The sequence below is a fragment of the Astatotilapia calliptera genome, chromosome 12 (assembly GCF_964374335.1).
Source record: "Astatotilapia calliptera chromosome 12, fAstCal68.1, whole genome shotgun sequence".
In the NCBI taxonomy this organism is placed as follows: Eukaryota; Metazoa; Chordata; class Actinopteri; order Cichliformes; family Cichlidae; genus Astatotilapia; species Astatotilapia calliptera.
The window spans coordinates 24,259,565-24,276,430 of NC_137433.1; the positions used below are offsets into that span (position 1 = coordinate 24,259,565).

The 16,866-nt window shown below is 40.5% G+C and overlaps 1 protein-coding gene across 6 annotated transcripts in view; it reads left to right on the forward strand.

Moving 5' to 3' along the window:
• trim36 (tripartite motif containing 36) overlaps nucleotides 1–16,866 on the forward strand; it is a 32,992-nt gene that overhangs the window by 11,677 nt on the left and 4,449 nt on the right. For 3 of the 6 annotated variants that reach the window (XM_080308779.1, XM_080308781.1, XM_080308780.1), the window contains exons 3-10: nucleotides 1,668–2,011; nucleotides 3,432–3,578; nucleotides 4,732–4,827; nucleotides 6,208–6,345; nucleotides 6,505–6,632; nucleotides 7,669–7,790; nucleotides 13,099–13,216; nucleotides 13,308–13,513. In XM_080308779.1, the coding sequence (XP_080164905.1) occupies nucleotides 1,668–2,011; nucleotides 3,432–3,578; nucleotides 4,732–4,827; nucleotides 6,208–6,345; nucleotides 6,505–6,632; nucleotides 7,669–7,790; nucleotides 13,099–13,216; nucleotides 13,308–13,513 (1,299 nt within the window). The remainder of the gene's footprint in view (nucleotides 1–1,667; nucleotides 2,012–3,431; nucleotides 3,579–4,731; nucleotides 4,828–6,207; nucleotides 6,346–6,504; nucleotides 6,633–7,668; nucleotides 7,791–13,098; nucleotides 13,217–13,307; nucleotides 13,514–16,866) is intronic. The other 3 variants (XM_026187543.2, XM_026187542.2, XM_080308782.1) reach the window with 1 other exon arrangement.

Below are 16,866 nucleotides of genomic sequence, written 5' to 3' on the forward strand. Positions count from 1 at the left end.
AGGTTTCTGCATTATACTGTCTAAAGGTCTGGACAGGATGGAAAAAGAAAAGGTCAGTTTTTCTTTGCAATGACTTGTCAGTTTTTGCCTTTGGCTCTGCTCCCTCTGCAGATCCACAAATCAACACACAAACACGCTTTGCTTCAGGCATCTGCTCTGTGGGCCTTGTTTGCTCACACCTTATGTGCTGACCAGAACCTGAGTCAGAGTGCCTGCATGACACGCACGTGCAGTCTTTGCAGGATATAAAGACCTTCAGCACCATTCGTTTAAGTATGAAGGCTTTTCTTTACATTTTTTTTTCTTTGCCAGACTTGTCATCCACTGACTCTGCTTGTCTTTAATAAGACCATGCCATCTTCATTTCCATCATTAGCCTGAGATTTTCATCGTAACATCATAGCAAAATGTTTAACTTCACCTATGTTAAATAAATTCAGGTAGAAAAAACTGTGGTGAACAAAGCTCTATAGTTTGTGGTCAGTCAGATCTGACCTCGTAGAGGTGCACCATCAGTGTTCACTGATACATCTGAGAACCCAGCATGGCTACACATCACATCAGTGTGTTTGCTGTTCTGCTGCTGCTTTTCCCTCAGCTGCCCCTCCTTACTTTTTTTGCTGAAGTGGTGCTTTCAAATCGTTTTCCTGTGTTTTGCTTACCTGAGGAGTGTTTGATTTAATTTTTTAGGTCCTCGGAAACGGAGCGGAAATGCTGGCTTGCAAACAGAGATAAATCCAGCACTCCTCGCTTCCCCTGTCCCTCAAAAACGTGAAGCAATATATTAATTTTTGCGTGCTCTGACGTCAGTTTGCTGGCTTTAAGTGTGGTGACGATGTTTTGTTTGACAGACCCTGCTTGTGTCTGTGATGTGATCTCGTGTAACCGTGTTGCTGCCTTGTTCTGATGCTGCCGCATCAGTAACAAGCACAATGTTGTGAGACTCTTGAAAGCAATGTCGCTTTAAGAGATGTGCTATGTGAAAAGTGTTCCTGCATTGAACTGGACATGTCAGTTGCTTGAAATTTTTATTGAAAGCTTATTTTCTTTGTCTTACAGTGCACTTTAGTTAAAATTGCTTGTTTTTTATTTTTGTTTAAATCATGTGGTTTGTTTTTCATCTTTATTTTGCCAATCACCCATTTAAGGGAAATTGAATTATTTCCTTTGTCCAGATCATTGTGAGCACTTAAAATACTCTTCCTTCATGTAGTAAGTGTTGAATGAAATGCATTTCTTATTAAGACTGTGTATAAGCTCCAAGGATGCTGACTTTCCTGCCAAACGTCACTCCTTAACCTGTTCCAGTACCCTTGATGGTCTTTCTTTGTGGACTTTTTTTTTTTTTCCCCCTGACAGCTGCTGGGTGTATTGCCCCAATACAGCCATGCCTCAATTGTGCAGCTGTCACTGTGGAAATGAAGCACAAAGAGAGACATGCTGAGGCTCTATTTGTGAATTTGCTTTTCAAAACGAATCTATTTGTCTTTAAACTGTGCTGGAACCTCTTGAAAGCTGTTAATTGACTGTAATTAGAAATCAGAGGACATTGTTCTTCACATAATAAAATAGGGCCTCAGGCAAGACTGGAAAATGGGTGTCCCGAGGCTGTGACTCTATATTCCTGACACTCATTTCAGTGCTCTGCCCTCGTTGCTCTCCTCCAGGTTCAATCTCCTCTCCGGGATGGCGCAGAGGATCTGTGACTCCCCGGGTCACCGCCATCCCGTGCCCAGGCTGCCAGCATGACATAGATCTGGGCGAACGCGGCATCAGCATGTTGTTCCGAAACTTCACCCTGGAGAGCATCGTGGAGCGCTACCGGCAGGCTGCCCGCGCAGCCGTCGCCATCATGTGCAACATCTGCAAGCCTCCACAGCAGGAGGCAACAAAGAGCTGCATGGACTGCAAGGCGAGCTACTGTAACGAGTGTTTTAAGCTGCACCACCCCTGGGGCACACCCAAAGCCCAGCACGAGTATGTTGGTCCCACGACGAATTTTAGGCCCAAGGTGAGTGTGGCTCAGTAGCTGTCAGTTTGTTCTCACGAAGTAATAAACGATAAACAAAACAACTTTGAACTATGAACAGTTAACAAGATATGTTATCACAGAGTTAAACATTAGTTGATAGATTTCTGCTTACTTGATTGAATGGCGGTATGAGAGTTGCATGTCATGCATGGTGAATTTTACCAGCTGTGTTGGTTTTCTAATCATTGCTATACAGAAAGTTTGGCTTAAAACTTAACTTTGCTGATCAAACTATATTTAATCACTTTCTGAAGCTCAGAAAGGTCAGTGACGCATGGTGTAACTCAGAAACAGAATCAAATATACTTTACTCTCAGCAGAACTATAAAATTGGTTCCTGTGTCATATACTAGTCAAAAACAGAAGTGCAAGTTTTATCTTTTTTACATGTGAAAACCCAAACAAATTCTGTAATTAGTCTTCAATTCTTGTTGTTTGGTTTTAGTCTGGGGATTGGTAATTTGTTTGCTGAACACAAACTCGCGTGATTAAGTGAAGTTGGCCGAGGCCAGGTTATTGCCACGCTGGATGCTGGCATCTGTCCGAGCTGTTGCTGCAGACTTCCATGTCCACGAGAGCACCATCTCTGATCTGCTTGTTCTCAGTGGGAATCTGACTGGACAGAGGACCTAAGATGATGTGCTCCTACCTGTACTTATGCCCTGTGGATGTTTGTTTTGTTTTTTTTGGAGTTTTTCTTTTTTAATAGTGGGACCGTGCCAGAGTAGCATAGACCTTTCTGGATCAGGACATATCTACAGACTTCCCTGGCTAGCATTTAGACCCCATATGTCTCCTGTTAAATGTGACCTGGACATTCTGGGTTAATGTATTCATCGGAGCAAGCTGCAATCATCCAGGAAAGGGGAACAGTTCCTCAGCAATAGAGCTGGAGTCCTGTTTGGGTCAAGCCAGAGCTTGTTTCAAATGTCTATACATTCCTATTGTGTAGTGTTTGTCTAGAATGTCCATTGGAAACACAAACTTTTCTCTTTTTGGTTTTTGTGTATTTGTTGCATTCCATGTTCATTGAGGAGTGGTGTATCTGCTGTTTTGGCCTCTGATGAGGATCTTGGCATTTGGAGCGCTGATTTGAGTTCTATTTTAAGACCCATCAGGAAATGGTTCATCGAGCTGTCTACCACCTTTTTTTTTTTTTTTTTTTTTTTTTTTTAAATGGCTTTAGCTCATCTTCCTGTTTCACTTCATTTGTCAACATTTTATCAACACTGTGTAGCTCTATGCAGTCTAACACAGTGCAGTTTAATGTGTACATGCGTTCTTTGGATTAATTTTAAGTCCTTGTTTTTCAGAGCTTATGTAACTGGGACTTAAGTGGTACTTGTGACAAAGTGAGTCCTCGGGGGCGATAATTTATGTTTTCTCCTTAATCTCGCAGGTTCTCATGTGCCCAGAGCACGAGATGGAGAAGGTGAACATGTACTGTGAGGTCTGCAGGCGTCCCGTGTGTCACTTGTGCAAGCTTGGAGGATCCCATGCTAACCACAAAGTCACCTCCATGGGCAGTGCATACAAGATCCTCAAGGTAACACATTCAGACCTTTTTTTTTTTTTTTTTTTTTTTTTTTTTTTTTTTTTTTCTCTTCTCTCCCCCACACAGTCAGTACACTTTAAATTGTATTATTTAAAAACTGGTAATGACTAGGTAAACTGTAGTGAAAGATAAAACTAATGATTTGAGGTTTTGAGAATCCTTTAAGGGCAGATTGTTGTGCAGAAGTTTGGTGCTAGCATAACTGGACTCAAGTAAAAGCCTTTTGTCCACGCTCCCCGTCATCGCTGAAGTATGCAACAAAAGAAGTTCAGAGGCAGCTTTTTTCTGTAGTGGGCCACACACCGACTTGTTCCTGGATTTCATCTCCTCTGCTGTTGTAATATTAATGCTTGACCTGTTCCAGTGCTAGCAAGCACACTGTAGATGTCAGTCACTGTTTGGAAACTTAAACCCAGGCTGGCTAATTGAGTTCAAACTCCTCTTGAGAGCTTTCCCTTTCACCATGATTACCTTTAATTCATTTTAGTGTTTTGTTTAGTTCACGTGGAGACGAAAATGTCATGAGATTGTGTTGGCAGCTGCTGTCACAGCAACCACACACTCCTAAAGCACAATGAGGCTATCAGCAGAATAGGTTTTAATTAAAATGCATTTAATAGTAATTGTTTTGTTGGCCTGAACGTCATCCTGCTTAGAGGGATTTATTTAACAGGGCTTAGCAAGTCGAGGCAGATTTTGTGAAATTCTATATGCTGGTTTTTGTGGATACAAACATATTGGTGTTTAATATTTAATGAGACCATTTGTTCCATGTGATTTTTGTGTGCTCTGCCTTTGAGTTCTTGGGAGGAGTATCAGATGTCCTGATCAGTCCCAGAAACCTATGTCAGTTATAATTTCTTTGAACAGAAGTGCAGCGTCACTGTGTCCGGAGATGTCCATCAGTAATAAACTGATATATTGGACCCCTGTTTTTGATGAACGTCTCAAACTACAAAACCTTTTCTTTTTAAAGTGGTGCCTGTTACGGTTTTCTTTCCCAGAAAATGTATTTTAAGGTTGTGTTATTAGTCTCATGCCTTGTGTATGTGCCAGCAAGTATAAGGCTCTGTGAAGCTCACTGTAAATACTGAAATGCTGCTCACTTTTTCTTTTTTTTTTTCTCTCCTTCCTCCCTCCCCAGGAGAAGCTGGCCAAGAGTATCCATTACCTCATCAGCAAAGAGGACCAGGTCAGGACTCAGATTACTGAGCTTGAGGTGCTCATCAATAAGACTGAGGTGAGAGAGCTGACTCATGCTGCTGTATCTCTCACATCCTTTGATGTTACTGTATGCTCTGCAGACTTTTTTTTTTTTTTTCCCTTAATCATCAGTTGTAGTCAGAGGCAAAAGACCTGATTTGATTTAGTTTAACTTGGACTCGAAAGACCTGGAATTGGGTTATGGTTATTGCATCATCTGAGGTTCTTTGACCGTCAAAGTGCACACAAAATGTCCATATCAACAATTCCGACTTTATCATCTTCTGCAAAATCCCTGGACGGTGTTAAATCTAGAAGGAGCAGAAGGTGGCTACATGGTGCAGTGGTTGACTCACTCACTTACTTACTTGTTAAAGATGCTGGGAGGAGAGGAGAACAAATTTGGATCCTGGATAAATTGGCAAAGTTGCATCAGGAAGGCCATATGGTGTAAAATCTGTGACAAGTCAAACATGTAGATCTGGCCACTGTGGTGACCCAATGAGGAAGCAGCTGAAAGAATCTGTAACTCAGGATGGAATAAAAGGGCCGGTTATCACTATACTGCTTTTTATCACATTTATGAAGGTATTATGAACTTTGTTCACACTTTTAGCATTCCTCTAATCAGTTTGTGCCAATAAAGCTGCTCCTCCTTCTTGAGGAGAAGGATCAGCTTTATTCTGTCTAAACCTTTTTGAATCTAGTCAAATTGATAATGAGATGGTGCAAAACAAATGCATCTGTTAATTCCCGTTGATAGCTGCAGAAAAGAAATTTTAATACGGCTCAGTAGAAAGCAGCCTGAGTCGAACAGTTACAGTCTTTGTAAGAGTAAGCAGCATCATTGAACAAGCAGTATGCAAACCACACAAACAAGGAAACGCAGGATTTGGTTCCCTCACGCAAGTCGGGGTTTTTAGTGTCTCAGCTGGTTCCTCTTTTACTTTGATGTTGGTCATAGATGGCGAGCGCTCAACATACCCACGCTTTCAGTTTTGTAAAGGGCACTGGGTGTGTGAGCAATAGGTGATTGTTATGCTTTTAATTTTTCATTTTGCAATTGATGCTTCTGTCTCATTGAGTATAAATGGGAGTGACTTTTTTGTTGTTCAAAACTAAACAGAGGCCTTAATTCATTCATGTTTGCTACTTATGTGTCGAACAATGGCTTAGATGAGATGAGTTTAAAATGTTGAATGTCTGCAGCTGAATTACAATAAAATGAAATGCGTACCGTCAAGGTTCATTCAACAGTCTCGAGTGGAAAAAGTGAGGAATCGATGCCCACTGCTTTGTTTTAAATGATCATAGTGGCAATGACTTGCACTCTGGCTGGCTTAAAGAAATGTCTGCTTATTGCATCTAATGAATACTGTTAGTTTAAGATGATGAGAAACTTGTCTTTTTCTTAAAGGAAAATGGCCAGTTAGCAGAGCGTCAAGCCAACGAGCACTTTGAGCGTCTGTTTGAGACTCTGCAAGAGAGAAAATCTGAGATGCTGAGGTCAATCGAGCAGTCTCGTAACCGTCGCATGGAGCAGCTCAGAGGCCAGGTGAGACTTTGATTTCTCTATCTCATGCGTCATATTTGCATGAAGTCCATAATAAGTACTTTGAACTTTTCTAGATGTTTAAAAACTAGCCTGACTTCTCAAGATGCTGTCACAATTGTAACAAACACTTATAACTGACTTATAAATGGTATTGCCCAGGTGGAAGAGTACCAAGGTATGCTGGAGAACAGTGGGTTGGTGGGCTATGCTCAGGAGGTGCTGAAGGAAACCGATCAATCCTGTTTTGTGCAGACTGCGAAGCAGCTGCATGTCAGGTATGCAAATTGGTGAGATATACATCTATATTTCATCTGTAGAGAGATTCACGTCCCTCAGCAGGTGCACATGGAAAGGTTCAGAAACCAGAAAACTATAATCTTCACTACAGTCATCTGTTTAAAATGATAACATTTAGGATAAAAGTACAATAATAGAAATGATTGATAATGTAACAAAGCTTAGAGATGCAAATGGTGAGCAGTAAAAGCTGCCCGTATATAATCATCTGTATTATTCGTGAGGAAAGCTGCACTTTTGTGAAGGAATAGTTGAGCAGTGCACTTAAAGCAAATATGAGCTACAGAATTATGACGTTAAATACTGTCAAAGTGACAATTTATGAATAAAGTAACCAAGTATACATTCATTTTAAAAAATGAAGCTAAATATGATTGTTAGGGCTGTCCAACGATTACAATATTGAGTCGCATGACTGTGCATAGTTAATTAATCGCAGAAACTACAAATAACTTTAGCCTTTAGAGTTTGAAATCTGAACTGAATCATTAGTTTTTATTATTCTCTGGATGCCATAAGCAGGATTTTGTCTATGTTAGATTTGGTTTATTTTTGTGCTGCATTCAATCAGATTAAATGTTTGACTAAAATGTGTCACAAAGCCACGTGTTACTGAACCACAGGTTACCAAACTCAAGGACAGTTTAAAGAAGACTTGTGCCACAGTGCCAAGTCAGTGCTGTGTATCTCAGTATCCTCTCCTTTAAGCTCACTAATTGATCTCCTTGAGCAGCTTTTGTAAGCTAGAACCTTTTTCTCTTACAGTCATGATAGGATGGTTTGTCCAGTTTACTCTTGACAAAGATTCAGCCTTTAATCCTTCATTGTGCTTATGAGAGACTGTATTAAAAATAGCCAGATGACCCCAGAGTACAGGACTGATTGAAAATACATTAGGGCAATGGAGGCACTCTATCTGCTGTGAATAGTGTTGCTGTTTTGTGTCCTTACAGAAGTCTATAATTAAAAATCTTACCTTAATGATGAGGGTTTTTTTTATTTTATTTTTTTATTATTATGTTTTAGGATCCAGAAAGCCACAGAGTCTCTGAGGACCTTTCACCCTGCAGCTGACCCCTGCTTTGATGAGTTTGTCCTGGACACATCCAGAGAAGAAATGCTGCTTAAAGAGATGTGCTTTGGTGGAGGTAAATGATTTCAGAGTAAAGGCAACACTTGGGTTGGCAGAAATGTCATTTATTGAATCATTTCTGACTTAAACCCTGTTTCAGTTGACTTTGATGCACTAAAAGGTGAATCTGTTTACAGGATGGTTTGCAAATATTGTTTTCAGGGGTTTGGTGTGCTCAGTCAAACTCATTTCTGGAAAAACTGTGGTAAACAGCGAGCTTCTTTATCGTCCTCAGCTGGAAAAAGTGATCCCATCAGTTCATGAAAGAAAACATGGTGACATTTATGCTTCTATTCATCTGTGAGCATGAAGACCGGCTTTGTTTGTGGCTCGTCCAGATCATGACAAAATGTGGCAATATGATGTAGAGCCCTGCTGTTGTATTTCCTTACAAATCAAGTTGGTTAAAACTTGAATAAGTTATTTTTTGTTGTTGCATGCAGAGCCATTCAAACTGTGCTATGCTAAGAGGTCAGAGGTCATTTGTAGGCAACCAAAATGAGAGCCGTGACTACACAGATTGTGGATGTTGGTGGTTTGTTCTGGTCTGCTGATTTATAAAGGCGTTTACTCTGTCAGAAAGCTGCTCAGGTAGAAGTTTCCCAGGGCTGAGAATATATATGCTTTCTTCAACCTGCATTATTCTGACCTATTTCAGGTTTGTCTTCCCACAGCCTCAAAATAATGAGCAAACAGTAAGTCATAGCAGACTGATCTCAAAGCAAGACCATAAAGCGCTCAAACAAAAAATGTCTTAAATATCTGATCAAGGTACGTAACTGTTCATTATCTAACAAGCTATGTGTACTTAACCTCTCTATATTGATTTGACAGATTTGTTTTTAAATCTGTTCACCCGTTTTGAGACTCAAAGGTCTGTGAAGGAGTGACCTGGATTATTTAAAGTGCATCCAGGTTATTGTGCAGGTTGCAAAAATGTCCTGCTAAGGAACTGCAAGTCATCACAAGCTCACTGAAAGGCCGGTCAGAGGCAACGCTAGAACCTTAAAAGATGATGCTCTTTGACATTTATCTGACACACAATATGTGAAGAAAAACTGGAGAAGCTACTCCGGCCTCAACTGCTACATCGAATCGCACTCCAAACTCAAATTCTGGTTCAACCCCATACGTTTCAGTCAGTCGTCCTAATTTATACAATTTACATCAGTATATCCAGAGATTTGAAAAAGCAAAGGGGACATCTTTGGCTTCAATGCCTCCCTCGAACTGTCACTAAAACTGAAGGAATGGAAAAGTGACACGGGTGTCACCTAGGAACCCAGTCTCCTGTTTATAAGAAGGCCCAGCTCCAGGCATTTGGCTCCAATCATAGACATGCCCAGGGAGACTAGTTGTATAATTGAAACAGCCTGTGTATCTGAGCAGTAAATGGTTAATAGACTGGTACTTGTATAACACTGTTTTACTCGTACTGAAGACTAGAAGCACTGCAAACTTGCATTCTTTCGAATGACCTCTGGTTGGGCAGAAAAAGTACTTCATACGCTGCAGGAAGGAGCGCTTTCGCAGATCATTCATCCCAACAGCAGTTACTCTATAACTCCTCAATCACAATGTCATAAGTCACTGGACATTGTGGAGATCCACAGTCACCACTTCATGCATAATGGACCTTCTATGTGTCTGGACATGTGCAGGTATATTTAGTGTGTAAGTGTGTGTACATGTCTGTACTTATACATATCAAATCACTTTTATTGTCACATCACATGTGCAGGTACATTGGTACAGCACGTGAGTGAAATTCTTGTGTGCGAGCTTCACAAGCAACAGAGTTGTGCAAAATACAATAATGTAAACAAGCAAAATACAAGAATGGCTACATCTGAAACTAATAAATATATGTACAATATATAATAGTATATGCATTTCTGGATGTGTATACTAAATATTTTTCTGTGTGTGTACACATATTTTACAAATTAAATAGAGTAAACAATAAATAAAATATATAAAATAAATTAAATAAAATATACAGAGTGAGACATGTGCAAAACAGTGGCATTACTGTACAATATCTATGACTTCCATAGGAATAGTAGTGGTAGAATAGTTAACTTTATAGTTTGTCTTGCATATTTCCACAACCATATCCATAATCACATACTGGATGGTGTGTGTGGTGCATTATCTTACTTATTTTATATTTATTGGTATTTTATTTGTATGTTCCTTCTATCTATACCTGAGCTGAGTTAATGCAAAAATTTCCCCACTGTGGGATCAATAAAGTCTTGTCTTATACCTGATTTCTCAGAAACATACTTAATAGTTTTTGTATGCATATAATCATCTCTGGTTCTGTCAACTTTACAACTAGCCACATTTTATTTATTTAAAAGGAGAGGAAAAAAAAAGCAGCCATCAAAGTGCTCAGACTGCACAGACCAATAGCTGTCGTCATGGTAGCCAGCTCAGACGTTGTCTGACTTTCCTTAATAATCAAATTGGAGTTCAACACAGCCATGTTGTGACTCATGCTTTGACATTTGGCTCTGTTTGGGAGAGGCTCATTCCTCATGCGCTTTACTTTCTTTAATCTAACTTGACAACTTAATACGTATTAGTGACTGAGAGAAGGTGGTATTGATATTCTCCACCGCATATAGTGATGGTTAGTTGTGACAGGACTTTCAGTCATAGTTATGCAGTGACACTTGATTGGTGTTTGAGGCCATCCTGAAAACTGATAGCAGTTATTTGACAAGCTGCTTCGGTGGCAGTAAAGGCTTTAGCTCTGTCAGATGTTCTTTCAGACAAAGCGCTAGATGGTAAATATCGAGGGATTGAATGTTGATATTTATAGACAGCACTGAGGTCTCTCGGTGCTGTTCAGTGAAACGGCAACCGAACATTATTATTTAGTGCAACTAAATAGCTGGCATTTGTTCCAGTGACCGTTGGTGACATGAATTTGTGATTATGGGCTTTTGTTACTGCACTGAAGAGCAGCCCCGCTCGGTTTGTTGAAAATCAGTGATGTGAGACGTCTCAAAGGCTACCGCTGGCTCGGTGTAGACACTGAAGGAAAATGGTCTGTTTTTCTGTGACTCACGAAGAACGGTTGGATAACGATCTAGTTATTATCTCCTCTATAATCTGATTACAGGCCATCTTTAATTTACTGTGGTTAAAAACGATGGATACATAAAAATGTGTAGGAAAAGCTTTCTGTACAAAGGCCACAAGAGCAGAGAGCTGTGGATTCTGTTTTTTACAGGAGTAAAGGGGGGGAAGGTAATGCTGCTGGAAAACCTTTTTTCTTTTTGAATAGTCAATGAAGCTGTTTAAAGACTTAAGCGAGTTTATATTTTTAAAGAAGTTACTTGCTTAGTCCTCGGCTTGATTTAAAAACGTCCTTTAAATTTCAGATTTGACTTTCTTTGTATAAAGTGCTGCATGCAGCAGTTTGGCGGCAGCCTTTTAATCTAAAGGCCTGCAGGAGCCAGCTTAGTCCAAGCCTATGAGATAATAAGCTGTGAGTGCGCCTGTATACTGCAGTAATTACATTTAAGGAGGTTTAAAAATGACTGCATTATTGGTGGATCCTCTCCTTCATCCTTGTACTGTACTTGACTGCGTTTTTAAAAACTTGAGACTGACAAGTGTTTTTTGTTCAGTGCTTGTGTCTTGTCCATGTTTTCTAGTGCACTCGTCATCCTTTGGATAACGATGCGTTTGTGCTCACTCCTTTTAACCCAGCTATGGCCATACTGTGGCGTATGAACCCCCCCCAAAGGGAAAAAAGCTCTGCTTAAGAGGATGTGAAAGACTGCTTTGTCTCAAGTGTAAATGCCCGTTTGTGGTCAGCTTCAAACTGGAGTTTCTGCTAAACATCAGACTATGATCAGAGGTCTCAACATTTCATGTCTCTTAAAGGATGTTTTTCATGTCAAAGCTTAAAGATTTTGAAGTGGGAGCTGTTGAAAGTCCAGTGCAGGGAGCAGGGGAATGATAAAGAATATGAGTCGGAGCAGCTCCCTGCAGTGTAAGCTGTAATGTACATGATCAATAGTGTTTCTTCCGAATCACTGAACGAGGGCTTCCTGCTGAGTCGGATGGCTGACTGCCCCGTTTGGTCCTCACTTGTTTGAACAGGTGAAAACATAAAATTTTATTTGTCAGGGTAGCAGATGGCTTTGATTTTTAAAAAAAAAAAAAGAAAAAAAAAGAGGGCCTGTGGTGGTTACTCTTTACTTTCCCTAGTTAATGCTAATCTACATTAAGAATGCTTAATACATTGTGCTTTAAGATTACACAAGCTCATAAAGGAGAGCTGCCTGGGAGAAGTAAATTGGGGACTCGGGATTAGCAAAGTGACTTTGAAAGCTTAACAGCAGTGGTGACACTGGTCAGTGAGGGGGATCTACTATTGTGGGGAAAAGATGACAAAAATGGGAAGGATTGAAAACTAGAAGGGGGAAAAATATAACCAAAGGGATGAGGGGAACTCTCACTGGGAGGATGATGGAAGTATACAGAGAAATGCTTTGATCTTGGAGAGGAGCTGTGACCTACATGGATGCAGTAATTTGATTGTTTCTGGAGGAAATAAATTAGCTGAGGAGTGTAACTGAGGGAATCCTTCAAGGGGTTTGTCCTCTAGCATAAGCCAGAGGCAGTATATATGTAGGTGAATGTAAAGCCATGGAGAGATGGGTTAACAACACAAGCAGGAAATTGAAATGACTGTTGAGAAAATGGATGGGGGAAAAACAAAGTGCAGTAAGGGAAAGAAGCTGAGTTGGGTGTAAGTGCATTTCCTGGCTGTGAGTCTGGGAAAAACTCTTAAGCTTCATTATGCAAGATAGTCCATTGTCCTGAGTGGATAGTCTTGATCCCGACAAAGCTAATCTTAGCTATACTTGCATTGCTTCATTTGCTTAAGCCCAAGCTATGTAGCTGAAATACAGGGCTCAGCGTGATTAGAATGAAAGTAATTTGGCTGCTATTGCTGTGTATTTTTATTTTCTTAAATTCATATGCGTCTTTCATCTCTTTAGGTGACTGTAAGTTGCTGTTATCTAAATAAAATTGAATGGTCTGTTGTCTTGCAAATCCTAAATCTTCCAGAACTACGGTCTGCCATGTGAGATTTGTTTTTAAATTTGGACAAAACAAGCTCTTCCCCAGATTTGTCATTGTTTTGAAAATCTTCATAACAGATGTTAAATGCTATATTTTACAGGCTTTCCTGGTTGCAGTTTGTTTACTTGTTGTTTGGCCTTAGTTGTTGTTTCACCTGATTATACTGACTGGTTCCTTTGCTCTATTCTTTACACTTTCTTCCTCTTCTCCAGTTCCAGACCCACCTCTGATTGACCTGTCCAATAGCAGAGTCTATAATGAGGCCTCAATCTGCTGGAGGCTCTCTGATGACCACCTACCTACTGATCACCACATGCTTGAGTACCGCAGGTGAGTGCAAGCATGACTTTGGGAGTAGAGGGATGTGTAGCGCCACGGATGAGTTGCAGATACTTGAAGGAGAAATATAATTTTTCTCCAGACTTGGAGGCCCAGGCCAGTCCCCATCCCAGGAAGATGGTGAGGACAATGGTGTCTGGAGGGCCACAGACAGAGTGTACGGCCCCAGCACCGTGGTGTGTGACCTGGAGCCTGACAGTCTGTACTCCTTCAGAGTACGAAGCTGCAGGAACTCCATGTTCAGCCCCTACAGTCCTGAGGTCACCTTCCACACGCCACCTGCACCCGGTAAGCCTGAGACGCATGATTTATTCCAATTAGTTAAAAATTAGTTGCATTTCCCCTTCAATCCTGTGTTGGTTCTTCTGCTGGAGACGGAAGAGTAAAAGTGTTAAAGAATGTGGTGACTTACTCAATTCAAGCTGTTTGCTGTTGATGCCGAGCTCATTAATGACTTGCCACGCTGACTACTGGAGGACCAACCCCTGTTATTGGGCCTCTTTCTGGCAGCAGCTAAGCTTTTTCTATCCCCTCTAGTTCTCAAAGCACGTCTGTGCTGAATGCTGTGCTCGACTTTAGGGAGATTATAAAATGATGGATGCTCCACTGTTTTTAAAACATTTTTGAATTTCCTTACAGCATGCAGGATGGAGGTAATGAAGCAGAGTGGTGGTGCAGTTTATCACCATAGTAATGGCTTTTGTTTCAGATTGCTGAAACCAATATAGCTTTTGTCTGTGTGCGTGGGAGTGGATGGCATGTCAGCTTGGAGAAGAAACCTGCAGTTGCATCTGTTGCTGGCATTCTTAAGCTTTCCTCAAAGATGCAAGGTGGAATTCATTAAAAAGGATTATCATTTCCAGCCATCTGCTGGGCTTGAATTCAAATGGAGCCTTCCCAGTAAGGGACTGTATCACTTTGATTTACATCCTGCTTGGAAGGTGTTAGTCTCCTCACTTTGGGCTGTTTTCTCTGGGTGTATGCTATAATTTCAGGAGGTTTGCAGAGCCTTTTTTGTAATGAGTCATCCTTAAAATCTGATAATCTCCAGGCTCCACCACTCCGTCATGCCAGGAGCCTGTATCAAAATCAGCTGTAAACATGTTGCATCCCCCTGTGATCTGATAGGCCTGCGTTTTGATTTGCGGATAAGTGTTGTTATTTGTGGTGTTTTGTTGTGCGATCGGAGCGTCCACATTCCTGTGCTGTCTGGTTCGTGTGAGTCTGAATGGATGGACTCTGTGTGCGTCAGTAATGAGGTGGAATTTCAAGCAAGGGAGGCAAAAATGCAAAAGACAAAACCTACACCCTTGTAGCTCCTGCAAGGAGCTGTTTATGATGTAACAGCTTCAGTTTAAGACAGCCTGATGTTCCTATGAGATGCTAACACTCTGCCCCCAGCCAAGCAGGTGACTGACATGTCAAGCATTGACATGTCAGTCACCTGCTTGGCTTAAACTTGGCTTGGCTTAAACTTTGCCTGTTCTAAGTGCTCATAAGTTGATATTTACATGAATTTGATTTAAAATGATTATTAAAAAATGGTTACCTGGAAACTAATTTCAAGCGGCATAAATTGTATGAGCTATCGTTTCTTTAAAGATTTAATAAATGGATGGTAGCATCCATGTTTTATTAGGAATTTTGAATAATGCTTCCATCCAGTGTTGTTCCTATTTGCCCCCTGGCTGTGGCAAGAAAAATGCAGACGGGCCTGTCGGACATCTAGCTTCAGGAGCAAAAGCATAAAATATCTGTAAACCAATGACATGATTGTTGTTCTTAGCAAACCTGACTTGTCAGTATTTTTTACCTGGTTACTCATCAGTGTTGCATCATATTTTTAAAGAAGGATGAGCCATTGACACCAGTTACAGAACCTGTTTATTAATAAAAATTTACTTATGTTGATTTATGATTCAACTGTTTAGTGAGATCAGGGAAACCTTAGACCCACTGATACCCAGATCGATAACAAACATAATAATTGGTCATTGATTGGAAGTAGTAGAAATAAGTTTTTACATTTTTACTTAACTGAGTTTTCTAATTAAATCGACTTGGGGAAAAATAAGAAATCCAGTCTGAGACATGGGTTCTTGCACCTGCCTTATGTATCGAGGGAGTTGCAGCTGTTATGTTCTGCAATATTTCCTCCGTATCTTCCACTAAAACTGTACTTAATGAGGACAGCACAAACTGTTTCTTTAGAAATGGTATGGACAAGCACAAAGCATATTGGCCCTTTTTTTTCTTTTTTTTTCTTTTTTTTTTTTTTCCCCCTCCCCATTATGGGGTGCTGCATTCTTTAGGGCTGGAAGAACAGATGGTGGTTTCAGAATCTGGGTTAGAGAAGGTGTGGAGGAGGGGGGAGGGGGGGGGGAGGATTTGTACTAATGGTTAAAGATGACCATTTATGTCAGACAAATTCCTCAAACCCCCCCCCCCCCCCCCCACCCCCCCCAACAGCCTTATACTTCTGCATGATGTCACATTCATTGTTGACGTTACAGTACAAATAGTTGCTGAGGACTTGTAATACCGCAGTCAAATTTAACAGATGGTCTCCTGATGCTTCTGACTCATGCATCCAATGTCTGGAGGGAAAAGTCACCCTGTGTCACTGTGTATATGTGGAATCAGTAGTTCAAATGATGTCAGATGTAAATATCTGATATCGTGTGTGTGTGTGTGTGTGTGTGTGTGTGTGTGTGTGTGTGTGTGTGTAATGGATGTATAGTCTACAGACTGTCTTTAGTTTTTAACCCCTCAGCCATTAAAGGCTATGGTATTGCAGTCGGTGGATGGGTGGGAAACATGGACACTCAGGTTTGTGAATGCGATAACTTGAAAATGAAGCAACACAGAACCTTTTATAAGTTGATACCGTGGGCATTTCTATTGCAAGTCTTGGACAAATCTGCATCTCAGTGAACTTGAGGCTAAGGTCAGATGTTTAGAATCTGAAAGTTTAGTGAATGCGATAACTAGACAAGGATTTCACCTAGGGGTTTGAACTTTTGGTGTATAACCCTTTAGTGGAATTTCTTGGATGTCAGGGTGCACAGAGAATATTGAATTCTTTATATAAAATCTAAAGAATGGAAACAGCTCAGGTCACTTTGCATACATATTTCAACATCAGCGATACAAAGTTTATCATACTTGAAAATGGGAATCTACCAGCTTGTGTGCAATATTTGAAACAAATGCAAAGCTAAATAAGACTGCATAAAACTCCTGTCTCGTTGTCTTTTCACACGTTGGGTTAGCTTATACAAACATGATCATCATGCCCTAGTTGTTTAAAGGACTTCCCTAGACGCATGCTAATTAACTAGGTTTTCCCCAGTGTAGGCCTCAGATTGGAGAGAATGGCTGAGTGAACCGGCATAATCATGTTAGCTTGTATGTATCCTGGTGCATGGTAATCATGGCCTTTGGCCTTCAGACTATTTATAGAATACATTTGCAGCCAGATGAGAAATATAGGACATGGTTTCATTAGACTTCTCTGTCATGGTGTTATGATGATGGTGGTACTTGTAGTTCTTTATGTACATTTTAAGATTGTATTATAGCACCCTCTTGTGTCAGTCTTTGTCACTTACCCAGTAACAGAATAGAGAAAATATTCCCTT